Source organism: Ictalurus punctatus, chromosome 12 (assembly GCF_001660625.3).
Source record: "Ictalurus punctatus breed USDA103 chromosome 12, Coco_2.0, whole genome shotgun sequence".
NCBI lineage: Eukaryota > Metazoa > Chordata > Actinopteri > Siluriformes > Ictaluridae > Ictalurus > Ictalurus punctatus.
In genome coordinates this window covers 19,365,426-19,386,461 of record NC_030427.2, presented here as the reverse complement: position 1 = coordinate 19,386,461, position 21,036 = coordinate 19,365,426, and the positions used below count along the sequence as shown (strand labels likewise).

Below are 21,036 nucleotides of genomic sequence, written 5' to 3'. Positions count from 1 at the left end.
TCAACAATGGACTGATTCTTACCCCTATAGATATACAGTATATCTCTGTGTTCAGAGTGTAGCTAATCAAATGGAAATGCCAAAAATTTATAATTCTGATTCATGTACTAGACAACTGTGAGGAAAGCCATCTGACTTATTAACTGACATAAAGACTATGCAGTTAATAGTTATGAAGCTGAATTTGCAGGCTATGTAAGCCTTTCTGATGGAAGATAGAGTTGTCCATCATAATGGCCATCATAAAATTATGAGTGGTCTGTGTAGAATTTCTACATCTGGCAGGGATGCTGACAGCAGCAACCCCAATGGTAAAACCGGGATTGCTGCATCTCAGACCGTCATTGTTGGCTGAATGTGCCACAATTTGGACAAGGGCATGTCTACATACCTGAGGCATTGGTTCAGTGCGAGTTTTCTCCTGTGAGGTATGCAAGGTAATCTCCCTGCAAAGAAGGACACAGTAACAAGAGATGCCACCCAGCAAGGCTTTGGGGGTATGGAAAACCTGAAAGTGAAAAGAAAACCAAAGTACAATGTCCACATATTAATTTACTATCGAAAAGAAAGCTATGCAGTTACTGAAATGTTTTATGAAAGCCCTAAAAACCTGACCTTTTACAATTTTATATCAACTACTATGGGGCACAAAGTCACAAACTACATATGTTGAGATGGGCAAACAAGACCTGGATGCACACCTCCTGTCTCTGCAAGCTGCATACCTACTGGGCCAATACAAGCAGATAGCATAAGCAGTATCTCACAGCAAGCCTTTACCCAGGGATTGGAAAATGCACATGAAGGCGGTTTATCTTATTTGGAACATCGACATCAAGGTGGTCTATCTGTGTTCAGACAGACTGTGTGGTTTATGGGCAGCAGAGACAGAGACATTAGTGGAGGATTGGCCAAATTGACAGCTGGATGCCTTCCTACTGCTGGCACTGTTATGGATGACAGTGCAGAGCATGATAGCACCATTCTTGCAAATACAGCCCAGGGTTCCAGCATACTCCATGGTTCCACCTCACTTATGGGCCCTCCTTGCCTCACAGAAGACCACAAATCTTGAAATTATGGGTATGGCCACTGGGGGTAACTGAAGCATACTGGGGATGTTCACAAGGTGTTAGACACATTCTTGTAAGTTTGAACACATCTGCATACGTGCTGGCTGCGAGCGAGTGTGATTTTTTTTATGATGGTGTGAAATAATAGGCATAAACCCCTTATTCTACATGATAAGTGATGTTTTAGAATTTTTGAAGAGTCAGTTTGATGCATCTCTTTCTGGATTTACCCTAAAGTGTATATGGCGGTGTTGTCTGTGCACAGGGGACTGATTGACTTTTTTGTGAGAGTTAGTAAACTAGTAAAAACCTTTCTTACAGGTGCATATTGTCTCCAACCACAGTGGAATCTGATCTGGTACTAAACAGCTTGTGCCACCTGCCTTATGAGCCAATGAAGCCAACTGGCCATCACTATATACAGGTGAGTGAGTAAATTACATTATCAGTCAGTATTCAATATTTGCATTGTATGCTGTGGTCAAACCTAGCATTCATATCAAAGATGCTGATGCTGCAGTATATAAATAAACCTGTCTGTGTGTCCAATCTCTGCAGGTGAGAATGTGCCCTAACGTGCTCTGTGTCCAGCGAGGGTGCTTAAGTGCTGTGTGGAAGTTAAAGGCAGCTGGAGGATCACTGACTAGCTGTTTGTGTGCTTTTGGAAGTACCATAAAGGGGCTCCACTGTCTAAAGACAGGTTAGCCAGTTGATTAAAGAAAGTCATTGCGCAAGCATACATGAATGCAGGCCAAGAGGGGTCATTAAATGACATACAGTATGTGTAGCGGGACATGGCTACACATAATACTGTTGCATATAATGTGATATATAGCAACCAACAAATATGTCTTAATGGTAAAAAAGTACAAACTTAAAATAACCTTGTTGCTTAAATGTGCACACCCTTTAACTAATACTTTGTTAATATACCTTTTGGTTGTAATACAGCACTCAGTCTTTTTGGGTAAGACTCCATCAACTTAGCACATTTTAAGTTGGTAATTTTATTCAACTGTTCCTTGCTAAAAATGCTCCAGATCTAACAAACTGCGAGGAGATCTCTGGTATCCTCTTCAAGTCATTACATAGGTTTTTGATAGGATATAGACCTGGGCTCTGACTGGGCCATTCTGAAAATTTTGATCTTCATTTTCTGAAGTCATTCCTTTGTTGACTTACAGTGGTGCTTGAAAGTTTGTATTTCTGACACCTTCTTGGTAACATCCAACTAGAAAAGCCATGTGCCACAAAGAGCTTACAAAGCACATACAGGATCTCATTGTTGAAAAATATAAATCAGTAGAGGGTTACAAAAAACTTCCCAGGCATTGATATATACCATGGAACACTGTAAAGACAATAATCAACAAGTGGAAAAAATATGGCATGACAGTAACACTATGAATAGTTCAAGAGAAAACTGGTCAGGGAGGCTGCCAAGAGACCTATAGCAACATTAAAGAATTGATGAAATTTCTGGCAAGTAATGGTTACTCCCTACATGTGACAACAATCTCCTAGCTTCTATTTCTGGGCCATGGGGTAGGGTAGCAAGACAGAAGCCTTTTTTTAACCAAAAATACATACAAAATGTATAATAGCTCCCAAAACCATTTGGAACAATGTTTTAAGGTCTGATAAGACCATTGATATATTTTTGGCCTTAATACCAAAAGATGTGTTTGGCACAAAAAAAAAAACAGCACACCACCAAAAGAACACCATCCCCATGGGAAAGCATGGTGGCAACAGCATGATACTTTGGGGCTCCTTTTCTTCAGCTGGAACTGGGGCTTTAATCAGGGTGGTGGGAATAATGAATAACTCCAAATAGCAGTCAATTTTGGTGCAAAACCTTAAGTCTTCTGCTAAAACACTTAAGATGAAGAGGAATTTCACCTTTCAGCATGAGAACGACAGCAAAGAAGCAAACCTCCAGATCAAGAAAGGAATGGCTTCAGCAAAGCAAGTGCCCTACCTAACTCCAATCAAAAATCTGTGGGATGACCTGAAGAGGGTTGTGCACAAGAGATGCAAAGGCAAAAGGAAGAATGGCAAAATATTGCTAAGTCAAGATGTGCCAAACTGATTGACTCTTACCCAAATAGATTGAATGTTGTGATAAAATATAAAGGTGCTTCAACTAAGTATTAGTTTAGGGGTGTGCACACTTATGCAACCAGGTTATGTTCTTTTTTTTTCCCCTAAAATGATGCCTACTGTTTCCACTTTAATTAATACTGTAGTTTAAAGTTTCACAATTAAGGTAGGAAAGGTTCTGACATAATTTATCTTGGTTTCATTATTTTACATAAAAAAAAACCCTGTAATTTTATCAGGGGTGTGTAGACTTTTTATATCCACAAAATATTGTTGCAGTAGCGTTCCTGCTTGTCCATGTGATCTTTAGCAAACTACAGATGGGCAGCAATGTTCTTTTTGGAGAGTGTGTAGGCTTTTTTTTTGTCCACTGCATAGGTATTGTGTGTGGGGGTGGGCTTGTATGTATGCACTTGTTTATGTATATCATGTTTGTTCAAAATTCAATAAAATTTTGAAATTGAAAAAGGTTGATAGTTAATGCACATTAAGTATGCTACCTTAACATAAATCCAAATATATGAAAAGGACAGAAAGGTTGTGAGTTTCAACCCCAAGACTGCCAGAGAGCCACTGTTGTGCCTTTGAGCAAGTTCCTAACCCTCAACTGTTTAGCTACCTCAACTTTCTTTACTGTATGTACTTGGACTGTATTCTACCGATTCTAGTTTCCAGTGCATAGTATAGTAGGAATATTTATACTATGTACTGTATCTTTTCATATAGACATATATATATACACACGCACACACGCACACACACACACACACACAAATAAATATATATATATATATATATATATATATATATATATATATATATATATATATATATATATATATATATATATGTGTGTGTGTGTGTGTGTGTGTGTGTGTGTGTGTGTGTGTGTGTGTGTAAAATAATATGACAATAACAATAAATAGTAATTTTATGATGTTTGGTTACGCAAACGTAATTTCTAGACTGGATAAAATATATGTTTGTTTGCTCGATGACTCAAACTGTGAAATGAGAAGGAAAAAAGTGTGTATAGCAAATGGAGGAGATAAGGAATGAGACGGGGGGGGGTTTACAGAAAAGAGGAGTAAAGGAGGACAGAGTTAAACTTACTCCTCTCAAGCAAATCCTTTTCAATCTCATCACTGCAGCTGAGATGATCTAGTCAGCTTGTGGCTCCATGGATTGACAACAGGTAGGGAAACCTATGTTATTTTGTGCTGATAGACCTAACTGACATAGTTCTGAAATATATCATGCTTATCTGACGTTTATAGCCATTGCTTTATATGAGGATTGACATGCTTAGGTATGTTATATTAGATCTGGTCGGTGTAGCTACATAAACTTTTCTTTTTTAACAAAAACTAAATCTCTTCAGATATATATATATATATATATATATATATATATATATATATATATATATATATATAGATATAGATATATAGATAGATAGATAGATAGATAGATAGATAGATTCTTTTATTTCTTTTAGCATAAGGAGAGCACATGGAAAGATTTGAAGTAAAGTAGTATCAAATACCATCAAATACTATAATGATTAATAGAAATCCTTACATTGCTTCCTGGATCACTGGATCTTAGCTGTGTAATTTTTTACCCTCAGCATACAAACGCCAAAACATTTTGGAGGATTTGGATAGGATAGGATAGAAATGGTCTCTACAGCAGAGCTTAATGATATATTAAGAGATATCTTGAGTAAGGATTGAAATAAACTATGTGTATGAATAAAACAAACCAGGTGAAATTGGAACTATACTTAGATAATACAGAATGAATGCTAGATTCTGTCAATGAAAGTGCGATTTTCCACAGAAATGAGGTTTATATAAATGATCTCATAGACAAATATTAGCATGGATTGGAAGATTGAGTCTCTTAAGAGACCATGGACAAATGTACGCAGAGTGCTTCTGAATTGCCCTGTAGTGTTGTTGAGTCTGACTACCAGCCAGTATTGTCAACACGTGTGATTACACAAATACTGAGGGCATGCCAAGCCAATCTGCCATGACTATTAATCCCCTGCAGATCCTATTATCCAGTCAACCTTGACATGTAGAAAATACTCCCCTTAGTCGGAACAGTTTGACATGGTACATCCTCAGGAAGCTCCTTTAAGGTTGGCATATTTGCACACGATATACTAATAGAAATGCTCTTTGCTGTGCAATTTTCTGCTATTTTGTTGAAATTTTTCAATTGATTTACAAATTATTGTACAACTATTAGAAATGTGTAGGGTTTTATATATATATATATATATATATATATATATATATATATATATATATATATATATATATATATATATATATATAATCCAGTCCAAATCAAAACCAGAGATGGTTGCCGTTTCCTAGTATGGCATTCCCGACTTTCATAACAAAAAGGGGTGAAATGGGGTTTTAACTGATTAAAATCGTATTGTAATTGTATTTCTCACTAGCACTACTATTATCTTTTTTTTTTAATATGTTTCATTGTAGTTACTAAATAATATATAATATGAATATAATGAATATAATTTATAATATGGTTTACATGTTTAAAAGATAAAAAATGTTCATTTCCTTCTTGGGTGGTCATAAAGCATTCGTATAAGGGGTATAACACAATGACAGTGCCTGTATATATCTGCTCTATATATTCTTTTTTTTTAACTGACATGGGTGTGGCCTAAACAGAATTTGTTTAAAATAAAATATTAAACCTACACTATGTCCCTGGAAAAACTGGGAAATAACATGAGGTAGAAATGCAATATTATTCTCCTCAAGTTCATAATTGTTATCAACTAGAGATGTGCACAGGATTGTTTTTGTTGAAATAATACTCCTGCACTTGTTTTTGTTTGTATCTGCCCATGATATTTTCTGATTAATTTTGTTAGTTCTATTCCTAAAGTTTAAACAAACTGTTAACCTAATTTTAAACCACCACAACCCTGAGAATTAACATACTCTTTATTTGAGGTTCACATCTGACCAATAAGACATATGAAATTAAAAGGCTTGCATGCCTTTTTTGCCTTTTTTTATCTGTGGGAGACCAGTTCTGATACACGGCTCTATTCTCCACCAGAAGCCCTGTGAAAGAAAGAAAGAACATAGTACACCTTTTATTCATGTCTGTATTTCTACCTGTTTATAATGCATTCGATGTTCAATCCAAATAAGGTATTCGTTTTCAAAATTTAATTGGTGCATGGATTCATTGTTTGGTATGAGAAAAATGGCTTCAACATTGACCTTAAGTATTTGGTCAACAATAGAAGTACAATAAATAACACCAAACTATGGGCATTTTAAATAAAAGACTCTCTAAGAGATTATAAAATAATTTATATCTGATTTTTGTTTTTAAATATGGGCAACAAATAGCATGTTTGATGGGAATTTTCATGAAAAATATTATGGGATAAAATTTTGGGGCCATGAAACCCCTCGTGTCCATGTTTAGAATTAGGGTTGATATAATGGGGTGCATGATGTTTCTTGCCACAATAATAGGAGGTTTGAACAGTAAGTGCAATAATATAGCATTTGGGCATATAAGGTCATCATTGCTCTCCCAATAATAAACAATGAAAAGATCGAAATATTAAATTACCTTGTAGGTTTAAAAAAATAGTAAGCGTTCAAATGCAACTGTTGAATTAGAAGTTTGTAATGTGTACATGAATGAACAAAGCAATATAAATTTCCAAGACACTAATACATTATATTACATTATATAATACTATTTTGATTAAGTTTTAAGTTTCTTTCAATTTGCCTCATTTTCCCCATATAGCTATTAAAGTCATGTGACCTCACGCTTACTCCATAATGCCTTTTTTGAAGAATTACCTTTCCTACTGTTATCTTACCTATGAACCTTACATTTGTTACCTCTTGCTACAGGCAATTTTTGACTGATTCTATTATTCTGAAAATCATCCTTCATTATTTGTATCATGTTAAAAGACCTGTAATCTGATTATAGCTTCCTGGGATGGTTCATCTGTTCACGTCATTCCCCTCAGGGGCATAGCTGGCTCAGAGAGACTGATAATAAGTGAGTGAGTCAGTAATTGAAATTGAGTTGTTTATGATCTAGCTGTGTCTCACTCCAACAACAAAACAAAAAACTTAAACCACCATGTTGTTTAGTTTTATTACAATAGATCATGGTTTCTGCAAGCTGTGAGACCAAGTCATTCTTATTAAAGGGTTTTCTGTGTTATCTGCAGGAGTATACTGGTGGTGGTGACACAGATTAATGGGTCTGGAAACTGAAAGATTATCTGGATGCCAAACACAGGAGATCACTTTCATCTGGGAAAAAGTAAACCATGCCTATCTCTCCTCTATCATATTACAATACTGGATTGTGACACATGGACACCGGAACACTGTGGATTGGTGGATTTATGAGCTATCCAAGCACTTTTAATAAATAATGAATAAATAAAAATAGTGACTGGATGGAAAACCCTCCTTAAATTTACTGTGGGCAAACACAGCGTGTTGTAAAAGTTGATCTATTCTGTATGTTTTTGTGCATTTGCCATCTCTCCATGACCTTTTTCCATACCACACTCATGAAAAAGAGTAAGGACAATGTCCACACAGCTGGATAAATACCTAATAAAAACCGGATAAAGAATAAAGACTGCCCTTAATAATGGCTAAGGACACAAATATAGCCATTTGGCTTTTTCCATTGGTATTCTCAGACAATGGGCAAAGGGGTCGAATGTTTCGAGGACTTTGTCCTCTGCCCCTACCACTCTATTCACTTCTTATCCTTTCAGTACTATCCTCAGTGGGACATAGCAATGTACCAGGAGTAGAATATGATTGGGGAGCTCACCCCAAGTTAGTTTGCATGCCGCTACCTGCAGACACTGATCCAAGTTGTTTTCCCCCAGATGGGGTTACTCATGTCCCTAGCATTAATGGACATAACAATGGACATAGCAATAGCCATAGTAACGGACATGGGAAGGGACATCTTTCTGGAGGCTTGCCTAACAGTCCTACTGGCAGCAGTAGTCGGCGGGGCATATCCGATGAAGCAAAAGCTACAATTCTGCACTTGAGGGAAAGCCTAGTGCGTCAGAAGGAGACGATTCTGGATCAAAGAGAAACTATACGGGAGTTGACTGCAAAACTGACACTCTGTGAGGGCTTTGGGAGAGGTTCAAGTGGGCACCACAATGAAGACCGCCTTGGACATCATGGCTCTCACCACTCTTCACATCACTATGACAGTGACCATCATTCTGATCCCCACTATCCTCTCAATGGGTACCACAATGACCATCAAAGAGGAAAGCCACCATTTCTGGGGAAACATGGATTTTCCCCTGAGCAGGCAGGGAAGACCTTGCAGGCTTTGAAAGAGAGGCTGGAAAATTTACAGGTTTGGGATAATGTTTAGAATTTCCTTTTTTTAATTTATTAGCTAAAAAAATGTCATTTGTATTCATAAAAATATGGTGCATATATAAAACTTGAACAAAAAGCATTTGTGAGTCAAATTCGCTATTTGTAAGTCTTAAGGTAAAATACAATATACAGTGTGTGTGTGTGTGTGTGTGTGTATATATATATATATATATATATATATATATATACACACACACACACACACACACTATATATATATATATATATATATATATATATATATATATATATATATATATATACACACACACACACACACACACTATATATATATATATATATATATATATATATATATATATATATATATATATTCAGTGTCCCTGCTCTCCAGCACTTGATGTAACCATATCCAGTGCCAGTTACTGATCACTAGATACTCTCCAAACACCCCAACGGCAACCTTACATAGCTTGCTTAATTTAATTAGTCCGATTCCCAGGAGAACACCTTGTTTGAAATGCTGAAAGAAAACAAGCCGAGATGAAAACATGCTGAAGAAAACATAATGCAAGCACATATTTAACTTTCTAAAATTATGCTTTTAGGTTTTTTTAAGATTATGAGTGATTCTGACTTCAAGGCTTACAGTATATTTGAGTATTTCTTTACCATTAAGAAAACCTTGGTTACCTATAACCAATATGGCATTTTATAAAAACTTTATTACAATAATTATTTAAAAATATTTAAACTTTTAGGTTTATATATTGTGCCATCATAAATACTTCAAGGGAAGCAAGCAGACATATGAAAATTTGTTAAAAAAACAAAAACAAAAACAAAACAACAACAACCCAAACTTCTGTGAGGCTTTGCTTTGAATACATTTGGAAAATATGGCTCAAGCTTTATTACACTTGCACCTGTCTCTGGGAGGATGTGCTCATATAGCACATCTATAACCCGGTTCTGTGACATGCTAGCTAGTTTCCCAACTAATTACACTTATCCACCTTGATGAGCCATTAATCGTAGTGTACTATGGCATCGAGTAAGCCGGATTTGCTCTGACTAACAAGAGGAAGGAGGTTAACAGTGAAGGAGGGGCTGGTTTAAATGTCATCAAGCTTCTCTACATATTTACACAACAAACACTGCACATATGGGGTTATTCTAAACACAAAAGTGTCACAAATGTGTATTTTATGCATGCCTAACCTCATGCTTGAGACCAATGTCTTGTTTAATCTTAGTCATTTATTTTCATGAAAGTGTGAGCCATCCTAGTGTACTATTTTTACCTACAGTGGGTTTGTAAAGTATTCAGACCCTTTCAGTTTTTGCACAATTTTACTGTTATAGGTTAAATTTAAAATAGATCAAATTAACATTTTTTATCTATACACAATAACCCATAATGACAATGTGAAAAGAAAAAAAACTGTTTCAGACCCATTATTTCGTACTTCTACAAGTACTAAAGTGGGTTACAAGCTTGCTCACCTGGACTTCCGGCAATTTCTCATATTCCTCCTGGCAGATTCTATCAAACTCAATCAGATTGGATGGGCAGCACCTGTGAACTGCCATCTTCAGGTCTTTCCGCAGATATTCTATGGAATCAAGTCTGTCCTTTGGCTGGTTTTGCCAGATAGATGTAGCAAATGGAGTTCAGCCCAAAGAGTTAAATGCTTGTGTCATCAGACCAGAGAATCTTTTACCTCATTCAGTCAGAGTCCTTCATGTGCCTGCCCTATGGCTTTTAATCATGAGTGGCTTCTGTCTAGCCACTCTACCAATAAAGGATTGATGGAGTCTTTCTGATATGTTTATTTATTTATTATTATTTCAGCAGATTCTCCTATCTCTGTGAAGGACTTCTGAAATTCTGTTAGAGTGGTCATTGGGTTCTTAGTCACCTAACTGCTTACTGAGTTTGGCAAGCCAGCTCTAAGATGAGTCTTGGTGGCTCCATATATTTTCTATTTCACAATGATGGAGCCCACTGTGCTCCTGGGGACATACAAATCTTTGGAATTAAAAAAATGGTTTTATACCCTTGCACATGTGTCGGTATGCCTTGACACAATTTGATCACTTGGTTTTTGGTCCGACATGCATTGTGACTTTGCCACAGGTGGACTCCAATCAAGTTTTACAAACATCTTAAGATAATCTCAACAAAACAAACAGGATGCAACTGAGCTCAATTTGCTATGCCTAAATCAGTTTTCGATTTTTAATACATCTGAAATAAATAAGTAAAACATGTTGTCACTTTGACATTATGGATTATTGTGTAGTCTAATGGCAAAAAAGTAAATGTAATCAATTTTACATTAAATCTATAACACAAACATTTGCAAAAACAGAAAGGGTCTGAATACTTTCTGAACACACTGTATGTGCATTCTCTTATCAATTAAAGTTAGCATTATTACATTATTGTAGTGTTTTGATGGTGAAAATGTTAAGATGTTAAATACATACCGTCCATTTTCTTCTATGCTCTTTTTTATTTTTGTTTTTTGTATGTATTCTCCCCATAGGCAAGGAATTCGTCTAGCACCTATTCTAGTTCACTGAAAGACCTTCTGCAGCGGAAAATTAATGCACTTGAAGAACAGCTCCACCGTCACAATGATGGTCACCATGACTATGGCACTCACGAATCCCACCCTGGGCATGGGCATCCTGAGAATCACCATGATGACCACCATGGAGATCACCATGACAACCATGATCACAACCGCCACTATGGTCATCATTACAGTCACTATCATGGCCATCATTATGATCAATCCGGCATACACCAGAGTGAAAATGATAATGACAATGATGACCATCATAACAATCATAATGATGACCATCATGATGACCACCATGACAGCCACCAGAATGAACGCCATTTTGACCCCCATGACAGTGGTCACCAAGGCAACAATGATCATGGCCACCAGCGCCGTAGCCCTCTTAAGCCAATAGCTTCTAGCGCACGTGGTGCCTACAATAAGTTGGATTCTGTGCTGAGCCATCTGTATCACAGGTCCCCAGAAACAGGTGTCTTACATTGAAGAGTTTTCTCTTATTTGATTTAATGATAACCTCTGAACAGCAATAGAATACTAACAATTTCTTGCCTCCTCACAGGAAACCACAAGAGACCTAAAAATCCTGATGGCTTTCAAATTGGATTCCCCATGCACACTAACTACATGTATGGCCGTATCAAGCGCACTCTTCTGAATGAAATCTTTGCCCTAACTGTCTGCCTCTGGCTAAAGGGGGGTTCAGGCCCAGGAATAGGCACCCCTTTCTCTTACTCTGTTCCTGGCCAGGCTAATGAGCTTGTCTTGATTGAATGGGCCAACAGTCCAATAGAATTACTGGTGAATGACAAAGTAAGAACATATATGCAATATATGCAAGCATTTCCATTTTCCAAAGTTACCATCACAATTCAGTGGCCTCCACTAATATTGGCACCCTTGGTAAATATGAGCAAAGAAGGCTCTAAAAAATTGTCTTTATTGTTTAACCTTTTGGTCTTTTGTTAAAAGAAACTCACAAAAATACTCTGCTCTCATGGATATCAAACAATTGCAAAAAAACAAACAAAAGAAGGCCCCTGTATGGGTGTTATGGTCAGGTAACCACAAACTTTTGGCCATATAGTGTACCTTCTGTAAGCATCTAGGAAGTAAGTTACAAGACCTCCCTATTTTTTATTTCCCTTTTTTCAGGCCGTAACTCTTCCTCTATCTCTGCAAGATGGTAAGTGGCACCATCTTTGTGTGACTTGGTCGACTCGAGATGGTGTATGGGAAGCCTATCAGAATGGAGTGAAAAGAGGCTCTGGGGAGAATCTGTCCCCCTGGCATCCCATAAAACCAGGAGGAGTCTTTATACTGGGACAAGAGCAGGTAATTAAATGAATGATTATTAATCATGCTTTATCCTCATACAGATCATTAATCCATATTAAAATATGCAATGTTTTTTTTTTTTTTTTTACCTGACTATCCTTCTGAACAATAACAGGATACTCTTGGTGGCCGCTTTGATGCCACACAATCATTTGTTGGAGAAATGTCAGACCTACAGGTATGGTCACGTGTTCTTAACTCTCAAGAGATAGACAACCAAGCTTCCTGTTCCATCCACCTCACTGGAGACGTTATCGCTTGGAGTGAGTCCATTGTGGAACTTCATGGAGGGGTTATCAAATATCCATTTGACCCTTGTCAGTAAAGGCCCTAGTGGGCTGCCTCTGCTGCTTCTTAACCCTTAGAACCCCACACACACAAGTTGCAGGCATTTTTGTAGATATATGGATGTCATAAATAAGAATGATTTATCACTCGGAAATAAGGTGCACACTGTTAGAAGCAGAAAGACCCTTTCCAAACATCCTGGTTGTAAAATACGGTATCAGTGATCTGTTTTTAAAAATACATAGATGTTCAGCATTGTGTTCAAAAGGCACTTCTTACACATATTATCTCACAGATTATATTCAGATTAGAGAGAATGCAAAGTTGTTGTTTTTTCAGAGATGTGGCCTAGACTTCACATCCATGCTTTCTACGTGTCTTTGAATGATTACATTTATGTCATTGATGTCACAAACTTGTCACAATATCTAGAAAAAAAGTGGTTAATTCATTTACCTTCAAAAATATATATTACTTTCACTATCGTTATGTATTATTTATTTTATTTGTGAATTCTTTGGTTATTTTGTCAAAAGTTAAAGTGTCAATCAGTCATGTCAATCAAAACAAAGTCAGATGATGATTCACACACTAGCTCTATAAAGACTAGTTTTATATTGCACAAAAACACAGAAGACTACAGTTGGACACCTGCTGGAGAGACAGGAATAGCAATCAAGAAATTTATCTTTCAGTTTCAAAATATGATACTAAATTCCCATGTCATTCAGAATTATACAATAGAAAGTAACAAAAAAATTTGCCATATTATCAAATGAAACCAAGAGGAGACAATATCAATGAATTTTTATTTTCTTCTGATACTAATCATATGTTCTTTCACCTTACCAAGCCATAGAATGTAATACCAAAGGTCATGTATTCTTATACAACAGTTAGTTTCCAGTCAACTAATTTGATTGGATAAGTAGTGTTATTTAGTGTAACAGCACTGGCACATTTCACTGTTTGTATCACTCTGTCTGTGTTCAATATAAAATTCCAATACTAGCAATTATTCGTTATATTGAAACCATTACTACACTTACAACCCTAATTCCAAAAAAGTTGGGACGCTGTGTAAAACGTAAATAGAAACAGAAAGCAATGATTTGCAATTCTCATAAACCCATATATTATTCACAATACTTACTTTTTCAGCCTTTTGTTGCCTCCGTCCCAGCTTTTTTGAGATGTGTTATGGCAATCAAATTCAAAATTTCCTTATGTTTTTCTTGAAATGGTACATTTACTCAGTTTAAACATTTGATATGTTTTCTGTGTTCTATTGTGAATAACATGGGTTTATGAGATTTGCAAATCATTGCATTCTGTTTTTATTTACATTTTATACAGCATCCCAACTTTTTTGGAATTGGGGTTGTACTATGGGCTGTATTTCAGTCTGTGCATGGCAACACACAATGGTCTATCCATCTGTGGTGTCTCTTGGAATGATTTTTTGTTGATGGAACAAAAGTAAACTAAATATTTGGCCATACTGTGTCTGAAATGTTAATTACTCAATATAAATGTCAGTTACGCAATATTAATTAATTGTCTATAGACCTAGAAAAAGCAATATTGCACACTATGCATGTGCAATATTGCTTAATTAGACCACAGTGACCTATTCTTACCATCTGTAGTGAAATAACTTTTTGATTTTCATTTCAAGAGATGTAAAATACATTTTATTTGATTGGTAATATCAAAAATCTGTTTGTATTTCTATGTCAAATAATGGCACATCTGTGTAGCCAAGGATTTCTTGAAAAAAAATTATAGCATGTGGAGTTTCTGTAGTGATTGCAATGTTAGTGCTTAGTTAAAGGATGTGAAAAAGTTTTTAATACAGTCTAGGGTTCTAAGGGTTAAGCAATATCCATGCAATATTCAAACATGCTGTTAAATATTATTCCTGTGGTTTATATATTATGACAAATTTTATGACCATTTGAATTATTGATTAAATATTGGTGAGCATCAAGGGAATATTTTTAAAAGGTTTTTGTTAGATCTTGAAGCAGCTCTTAGCAGCATAGCACAGTGAGAAGGTTTTGGGGCCTATTTAAATGTATTCAAATGTTTCATACTAAAAAGTAAATAAACAAAAAAAAGCAACTTTATTTAGTCCAGTAAATAAATTATAATCCAATCTTTTAGTCTGCTTCTCTCTTCAGGTTCAGGTGTAATTGCAGGGAAAAGCTTAGTTTTAGGTTTTGTTTTTTTTTTCCCATACTTATGCAACTGCCATCTGATAATTTTTTAACTAGTAATGTTTATGCATATCTGTATGGGTGGTGTGTGTTGATACTATGTAATATCGCGCAAAGTATTTGTATTTATTTTCATACAAATGTTATCTATATTTCATACCAATTTGCATTTGAATACTACAGGTAGGTGGGGTGTTGAAATGGGTCTGCATATGTACATGCAGCAAACCAAGAGCTGCATGAAAATGCAGAGGTGTCCATGGCAACATAGCTTAAAGAAGCATTAAAAAGACAAAGAGAACACTCTGATGTAGGCCTATTCTCTTAGAATGCAGAACATGCAAACTAACTCTCTCTCTCTCTCTCTCTCTCTCTCTCTCTCTCTCTCTGTGTGTGTGTGTGTGTGTGTAGCTCTCTCGCTCGCTCTCTCTCTCTCTCTCTCTCTCTCTCTCTCTCTCTCTCTCTCTCTCTCCCTGTATCGCTCTCACTCTCTGTGTCACATCTTCATTCACATAAATACAGTGGTTTGGTGAACAATTCTATATTGAGGGAACACATATTGTATAATTTAAAATCATCTAAACAGTTTTAAACTTTTAGTTTCTGTATAATTTTATGGAACATGAATTGAATCTATTTTATGCAAATGCTACAGTAAAATCTGTTTTGTAAAATGTTGCAGAAATGAAGAAATGCCCAATGTATCTCTAGCTCATAGCCTGTACATGAGTGACTTCTATGTACTAATATGTGAGAAAATTAGCTCTGTGTGTGTTTGAGTGTGTTTACGTGTGCGCGCGAGTGAGTGAGAGAGAGAGAGAGAGAATCTTAAATCCTAAAAATCGTATGTGACTGGTTCTGAATTTAGCATTCTCTGAGTAGATCCTGAGTCTGTGGTTTTCAGTGTTTATGTCTCATGGCTCATACAGAGACGCAGACTGCAGTTAATGACATCTCACAATCATTGTCAGGTACAGCACACAGTTGCCATGGCAGCAAGCCGGGCACCATTTTTTTCTTTGTAGAATAAGTGTACACTACGATGTTTATGCCTGCTTTTTGGGCTTCAGTACTCCAAACATAACATACCACAGAGGCCAGAAGAACTCTATCCAAAGGTGTGTTCCAATGATGATCAGATTTTTACTTGGATAACTGATTGGATAAATATCTTTTATCTTTATATATATATATATATATATATATATATATATATATATATATATATATATATATATATATATCAACTAGGCTAAACAGTGTGTCTAGCTTCTTCTTATCGAGAAATTCCTAGAAATTCAATGGCTTCCTACTATAGCGATTTTACCGTCGCAATGAAGGATCACGTGATTTTATGCCCAATGACAGGTGATTTCGGGTCACGTTGGTTAAGACTCCACTCCACACTGCTCACACTGCCACCTAGTGGTGGATTCGCGCTGTTAGAATGAATAGTTTCTGTGTGTGTGTGTGCGTGCCTGCCTGCATGCTTCTGTGTGTGTGTGTGTGTGTGTGTGTGTGTGTGTGTGTGTGTGTGTGTGTGTGTGTGTGTGTGCATATTTATGCATATTAATCTTGAGGTTTTGAATTTCTTTGAATCTCTTGAAATATATTATTTGGACGGTAAATCATGGTTGCACCATATGATATTTTTTTTCAGATCATGGCAAATTAATGTTGATGTAAAAGGGCTAAATTCACATACTTCATGATCCATTAGTTTTAGATTACAATTTGCCCCTTCAAAATCCTTATTCATTAATGCCTCAAAAGGAAAAATGTTAATGTTAATGATAATTTTAATAATATAAACTCTCTGAATACAAACTTCAGGAATAAATAAAAAATTATGCTAAATATGCAAAATATTATTGTATACATTTAAATAATTAGATGATGCATTATACACTGATCAGCCATAACATTAAAACCACTGACGTGAAGTGTGATGCTCTGGGAAATATTCTGCTGGGAGACCTTGGGTCCTGGCATTCATGCGGATGTTACCTTCACACATACCACCTACCTAAATATTGTTGCAGACCAAGTACACTCGGGGAGCTTCTTGCTTGTGTACACCCCTTCATGGCAACAATATTCCCTAATTGCAGTGGCTTCTTTCAGCAGGATAATGCACCCTGACACACTGCAAAAAATTGTTCAGGAATGGTTTGAGGAACATGACAAAGAGTTCAAGGTGTTGACTTGGCCTCCAAATTCTCCAGCTCTCAACCCGATCGAACATTTGTGGTATGTGCTGGACAAACAATTCCAATCCATGGAGGCCCCACCTCACAACTTACAGGACTTAAAGGATCTGCTGCTAATGTCTTGGTGCCAGATACCACAGCACACCTTCAGAGGCCTTATGGAGTCCATGCCTCAACGGGCCAGAGCTGTTTTGTTGGTACAAAGTTTACCTACACAATATTAGGCAGGTGGTTTTAATGTTATGGCTGATCGGTGTATACATTTAGATGATAAAAGAAGGCTGTGATGAGTTTGTTACTTTGTGACAAAGGCTCTAGTTAGGGTGGGTCACTGATCTAACAGCAATGTGGTGGTTGGTATACAAAGAAAGTAATTTATTATAAATGTCTAATTACTAACTAATCTCTTAAACATAATGGGACTGTTTTACATTCTTCAAAATTGATAATAATAACTAACTGGAAAACAAAAGGATAGCAATTAATAATGCACCCTGTAATTTATTAAGGAAGAAAGAACTAACCATAGTAAATGTAATTTTTTAGTGCAGGATACAGTTATACCGATCTGACTGGCTACATGCAATGCAGTAAACAGACTCATTTACATTAAGTTTAACTTTGCTTAACGTCTTCCTCTACACAGTGAGCCGGATTGTTCTACATTTCTACAGACATGCATGGTGTGGATCCAGTGATGCTCTCCACTTAAATGAATGTGTCAAACCTGCAAGTGAATTATGAATGCCAAAAGTACAGAAAAGGTTGTGCTATAAAACATAGGTACTGGATATACAAACTGTCATTGTTTTTTTTTCTTTGCTCATGTTCCTGCTATGCCTTGTCCTCAATATCATCCCAATGTTAGTCACACAAAATAAGACATTCTAACAATGTCACAATGCCACATAACTGAATAGCTTTTGTGAATATAAATAGACTAGGCAAGACTAGACAACCTAATTGTGGTTACTAAAGCTACACGCCAACCCAGGTCTTCGATTTCATTGTATCTGGCATGTCTCTCATATTGGACATGTGTTGGTTTAGCATTCTAGCTTCTCAGTTGTTCTTCTGCACCATATCTCTAGGTATTTCTTCTGCAAAGGTCTCAAGACATTCATATGGAGACAGTATCTGAGACAACAATGATCTTTCCTTGATTGCCTTTTATTACCATTTGATTTTTAAATTTTATTTGGATTGTTCATGGGCTTAGGTTTTAAATGGTCGTTTGGCAGAACTCGACCACTCTTACACTTTTAAAAACGAGCTTTTTGTCACTTCATGCTATAAAATTCTTATAGCTTCTCTAGGGGCTTTGTATTGCCATCTACTGTACACATTTGGTAAGTTGTTCTGGATAAGACCATCTGCTAAATGAATAAATGGAAATGGAAATTTACACTGAAAGTACCTGAGTGCCTCTGCCAGAAAACTTAAAATGGGCCGTGGTTGGATCTTCCAGCAGGACAATGATCCAAAACATACATCAAAATCAACACAAAAATGGTTTATTGACCACAACATCAAGGTTTTGCCATGGCCATCCCAGTCCTCTGAATTGAACCCCATATAAAACCTTTGTTTTGGCAAAGGGAGGTAGCACAATGTATTGACTAAAAGGGTGCCAATAATTGTTGCACACCTATAATTAACAAAGACTCTTTTTTTTGATAAACCTGTGTTTTGTTTGCAATTGTTTGATATCCAAGAGAGCAGAGCATTTTTGTGAATTTAACAAAAGATCAAAAGTTAAAACAATAAAGACAATTCTTCACAGCCTTCTTTGCTCATATTTACCAAAGTTGCCAATATTAGTGGAGGGCACTGTAGGCTGGTTCATATTCTGAATATGCTTAGCATAAATTAGCTACGTAATGGGTACGACTGAATGTGGAAACGGTGTGGAAACAGCAGAGCCCTTGAAAGAGAGAGCTGCGCCAACAGAAGTTCGTCACGTGATTCATGTAGACTTCCGATAGTTCCTGGAAATTATTTGTGGGCTATTTGAATCCATAGAGTTAGAGACAACTGCGATTTTTTGTAATTAGTAGCCTCCATGTTGCCCTTGTATAATGTCCACCATGGTTTGCTGTGCTGCATGGGGATGCTTCAGTCGCTCAGAGAAAGGAATATGAATGCATGGTTTCCCCTCTGACACAGAGAGGAGGAAAAAACGGTTGGCTCAAATGAGCAGGAGCAATCTAAACATAACAAAATATTACAACACCAAAACAATTGTGAGGTAATCCTACTTAAATATACTTTCAATTTCTCACAAAGACCACACCATGGGAAAGTTTAATGTTAGGTTTATTAAAAATAAGGAACAGCAAAAGACTTGCAAAACCCAGGGAGCTGAGACTCATGGTGAGTCTTCAGGCCTTTGTCTCGTGTTCTTAGTTGTGTTTTAACTATGTAGAAAGCGTTCCTTAATACTGTGCATTTAATCAGTATGGGGCATGTATAGTATGTGGGTAGACAAAATGGAGTTGTGTGTGGGAAGTAAAGTCAAGTCACTCTGAAGGCACATTTTGAGGCAGACCAGTTTGTCAGGACCAAAAAGGCCAAGACTAGGCTGAGAACAGATGTTATTTACACCACCCTTGTGCATCGTCCTGTGGTCAAAAAGAGGAGCCTCCCGGCACCATGATGCACTCCTGGACCTACAAACATAGAGCACATTACTGCTGATCACAGCTATAGTGTTACAGGTGACACAGGTATAATATGTATGAAGCCTTACTAATTGTAGTTATGTTGAAGTGATATATTATTTTCAATATTTATACATTAGCAGTACCATGTCTTCTGCCTATATCCATTTTAATGACTAAGGAAAGGAGGGACGAGGACACTGAAAGATATATCAATAGCATGCATCTTCTTTTTTTTAATAGATCTCTTCCTACAACAAGGAATTTTATTCTTCATTACACGTGTAATCAGGAATCAAATTGATATCCTCATTTCACCACGTCCACCCACTATTATCACATGCCCCAGTGTTATATTTAACTAATATTGAACCCCTCCATACTTTCACAACCATGAATGAAACTGCATTAAGAGAACGAATTTTACAATTAATTTAATAGGCTTTTCATGGTTTGCTCTGTTCATGTTGATTTATGTTTGTTATGAGTCAACATCCAGTAGTCTATCCTAGTCTAATCTATTATCTGATAACAAACCCTAAAGCTACTAATTTAATAAGCAGTAATTCACTAGCACGCTTTAATGTACAAGTTAATTAGACTCAGATGCACTGACAATATGCGAATTTATTCTTTAAACGTCTTACCTTTTAAAAGTGCATCACAAACAGTCTGTTCTGCTGCATCTCTACTGCGCTGTTAGTATTCAGTGCAAACTTCCGGGAAATATTCAGAGGCTACACGATCCGACATTACACCAGCACCCCCCCCCCCCCCCCACCCCCACCCACACACACACACACACACACACACACACACACACACACACACAATTTTAAAAAATGGCTATTTAGCGCTCTCTCTCTCTCTCTCTCTCTCTCAAGAGCTCTGGTGCTCAGGTAGCGGTCTGTGCTAGCATAGCAACCACAAGCCAATAGCACCAGGGTTTGTGGAAATGTGGAAATAGCGTCGCACCGCATCCGCAGAATCTTCAAGGTCGCGCGTGCAAAGCATCACGGGAAGTATCGAATTCTCCGCGTGACTGTGTATCATTGGAGAACCATCACGAGTTCCAGACGCAAAGATGCTGCTTTAAATTAAAGAGCAGGAGGAGGAGGAGGAGGAACGTAG

At 36.7% G+C, this 21,036-nt stretch overlaps 1 protein-coding gene and 1 long non-coding RNA gene across 2 annotated transcripts; one reads left to right on the top strand and one right to left on the bottom strand.

Moving 5' to 3' along the window:
- Positions 1-7,444: 7,444 nt before the first annotated feature.
- Positions 7,445-15,336, top strand: si:dkey-14o18.2 (neuronal pentraxin-2). The gene is made up of 5 exons (XM_017480850.3): positions 7,445-8,612; positions 11,152-11,662; positions 11,753-12,003; positions 12,346-12,525; positions 12,644-15,336. The coding sequence occupies exons 1-5, from the start codon at positions 7,872-7,874 to the stop codon at positions 12,851-12,853; spliced, it is 1,893 nt and encodes a 630-aa protein (XP_017336339.1). The 5' UTR covers positions 7,445-7,871; the 3' UTR covers positions 12,854-15,336.
- Positions 15,337-19,544: 4,208 nt separating this feature from the next.
- On the bottom strand, positions 19,545-20,762 carry LOC108272559 (uncharacterized). The gene is made up of 2 exons (XR_001814080.3): positions 20,553-20,762; positions 19,545-19,914 (listed from the first exon to the last, which is right to left on the bottom strand). It is a non-coding gene; the product is annotated as an uncharacterized LOC108272559 (long non-coding RNA).
- Positions 20,763-21,036: the final 274 nt, after the last annotated feature.

What these genes read in the sequence shown, in the direction of transcription:
- si:dkey-14o18.2 (XM_017480850.3), top strand. Translation starts at nt 7,872, where the DNA reads ATGGCTAAGGACACAAATATAGCCATTTGGCTTTTTCCATTGGTATTC. An exon ending in AGAGGCTGGAAAATTTACAG is followed by an intron (nt 8,613 to 11,151) that starts GTTTGGGATAAT and finishes TTCTCCCCATAG; the next exon opens with GCAAGGAATTCGTCTAGCAC. An exon ending in TCACAGGTCCCCAGAAACAG is followed by an intron (nt 11,663 to 11,752) that starts GTGTCTTACATT and finishes GCCTCCTCACAG; the next exon opens with GAAACCACAAGAGACCTAAA.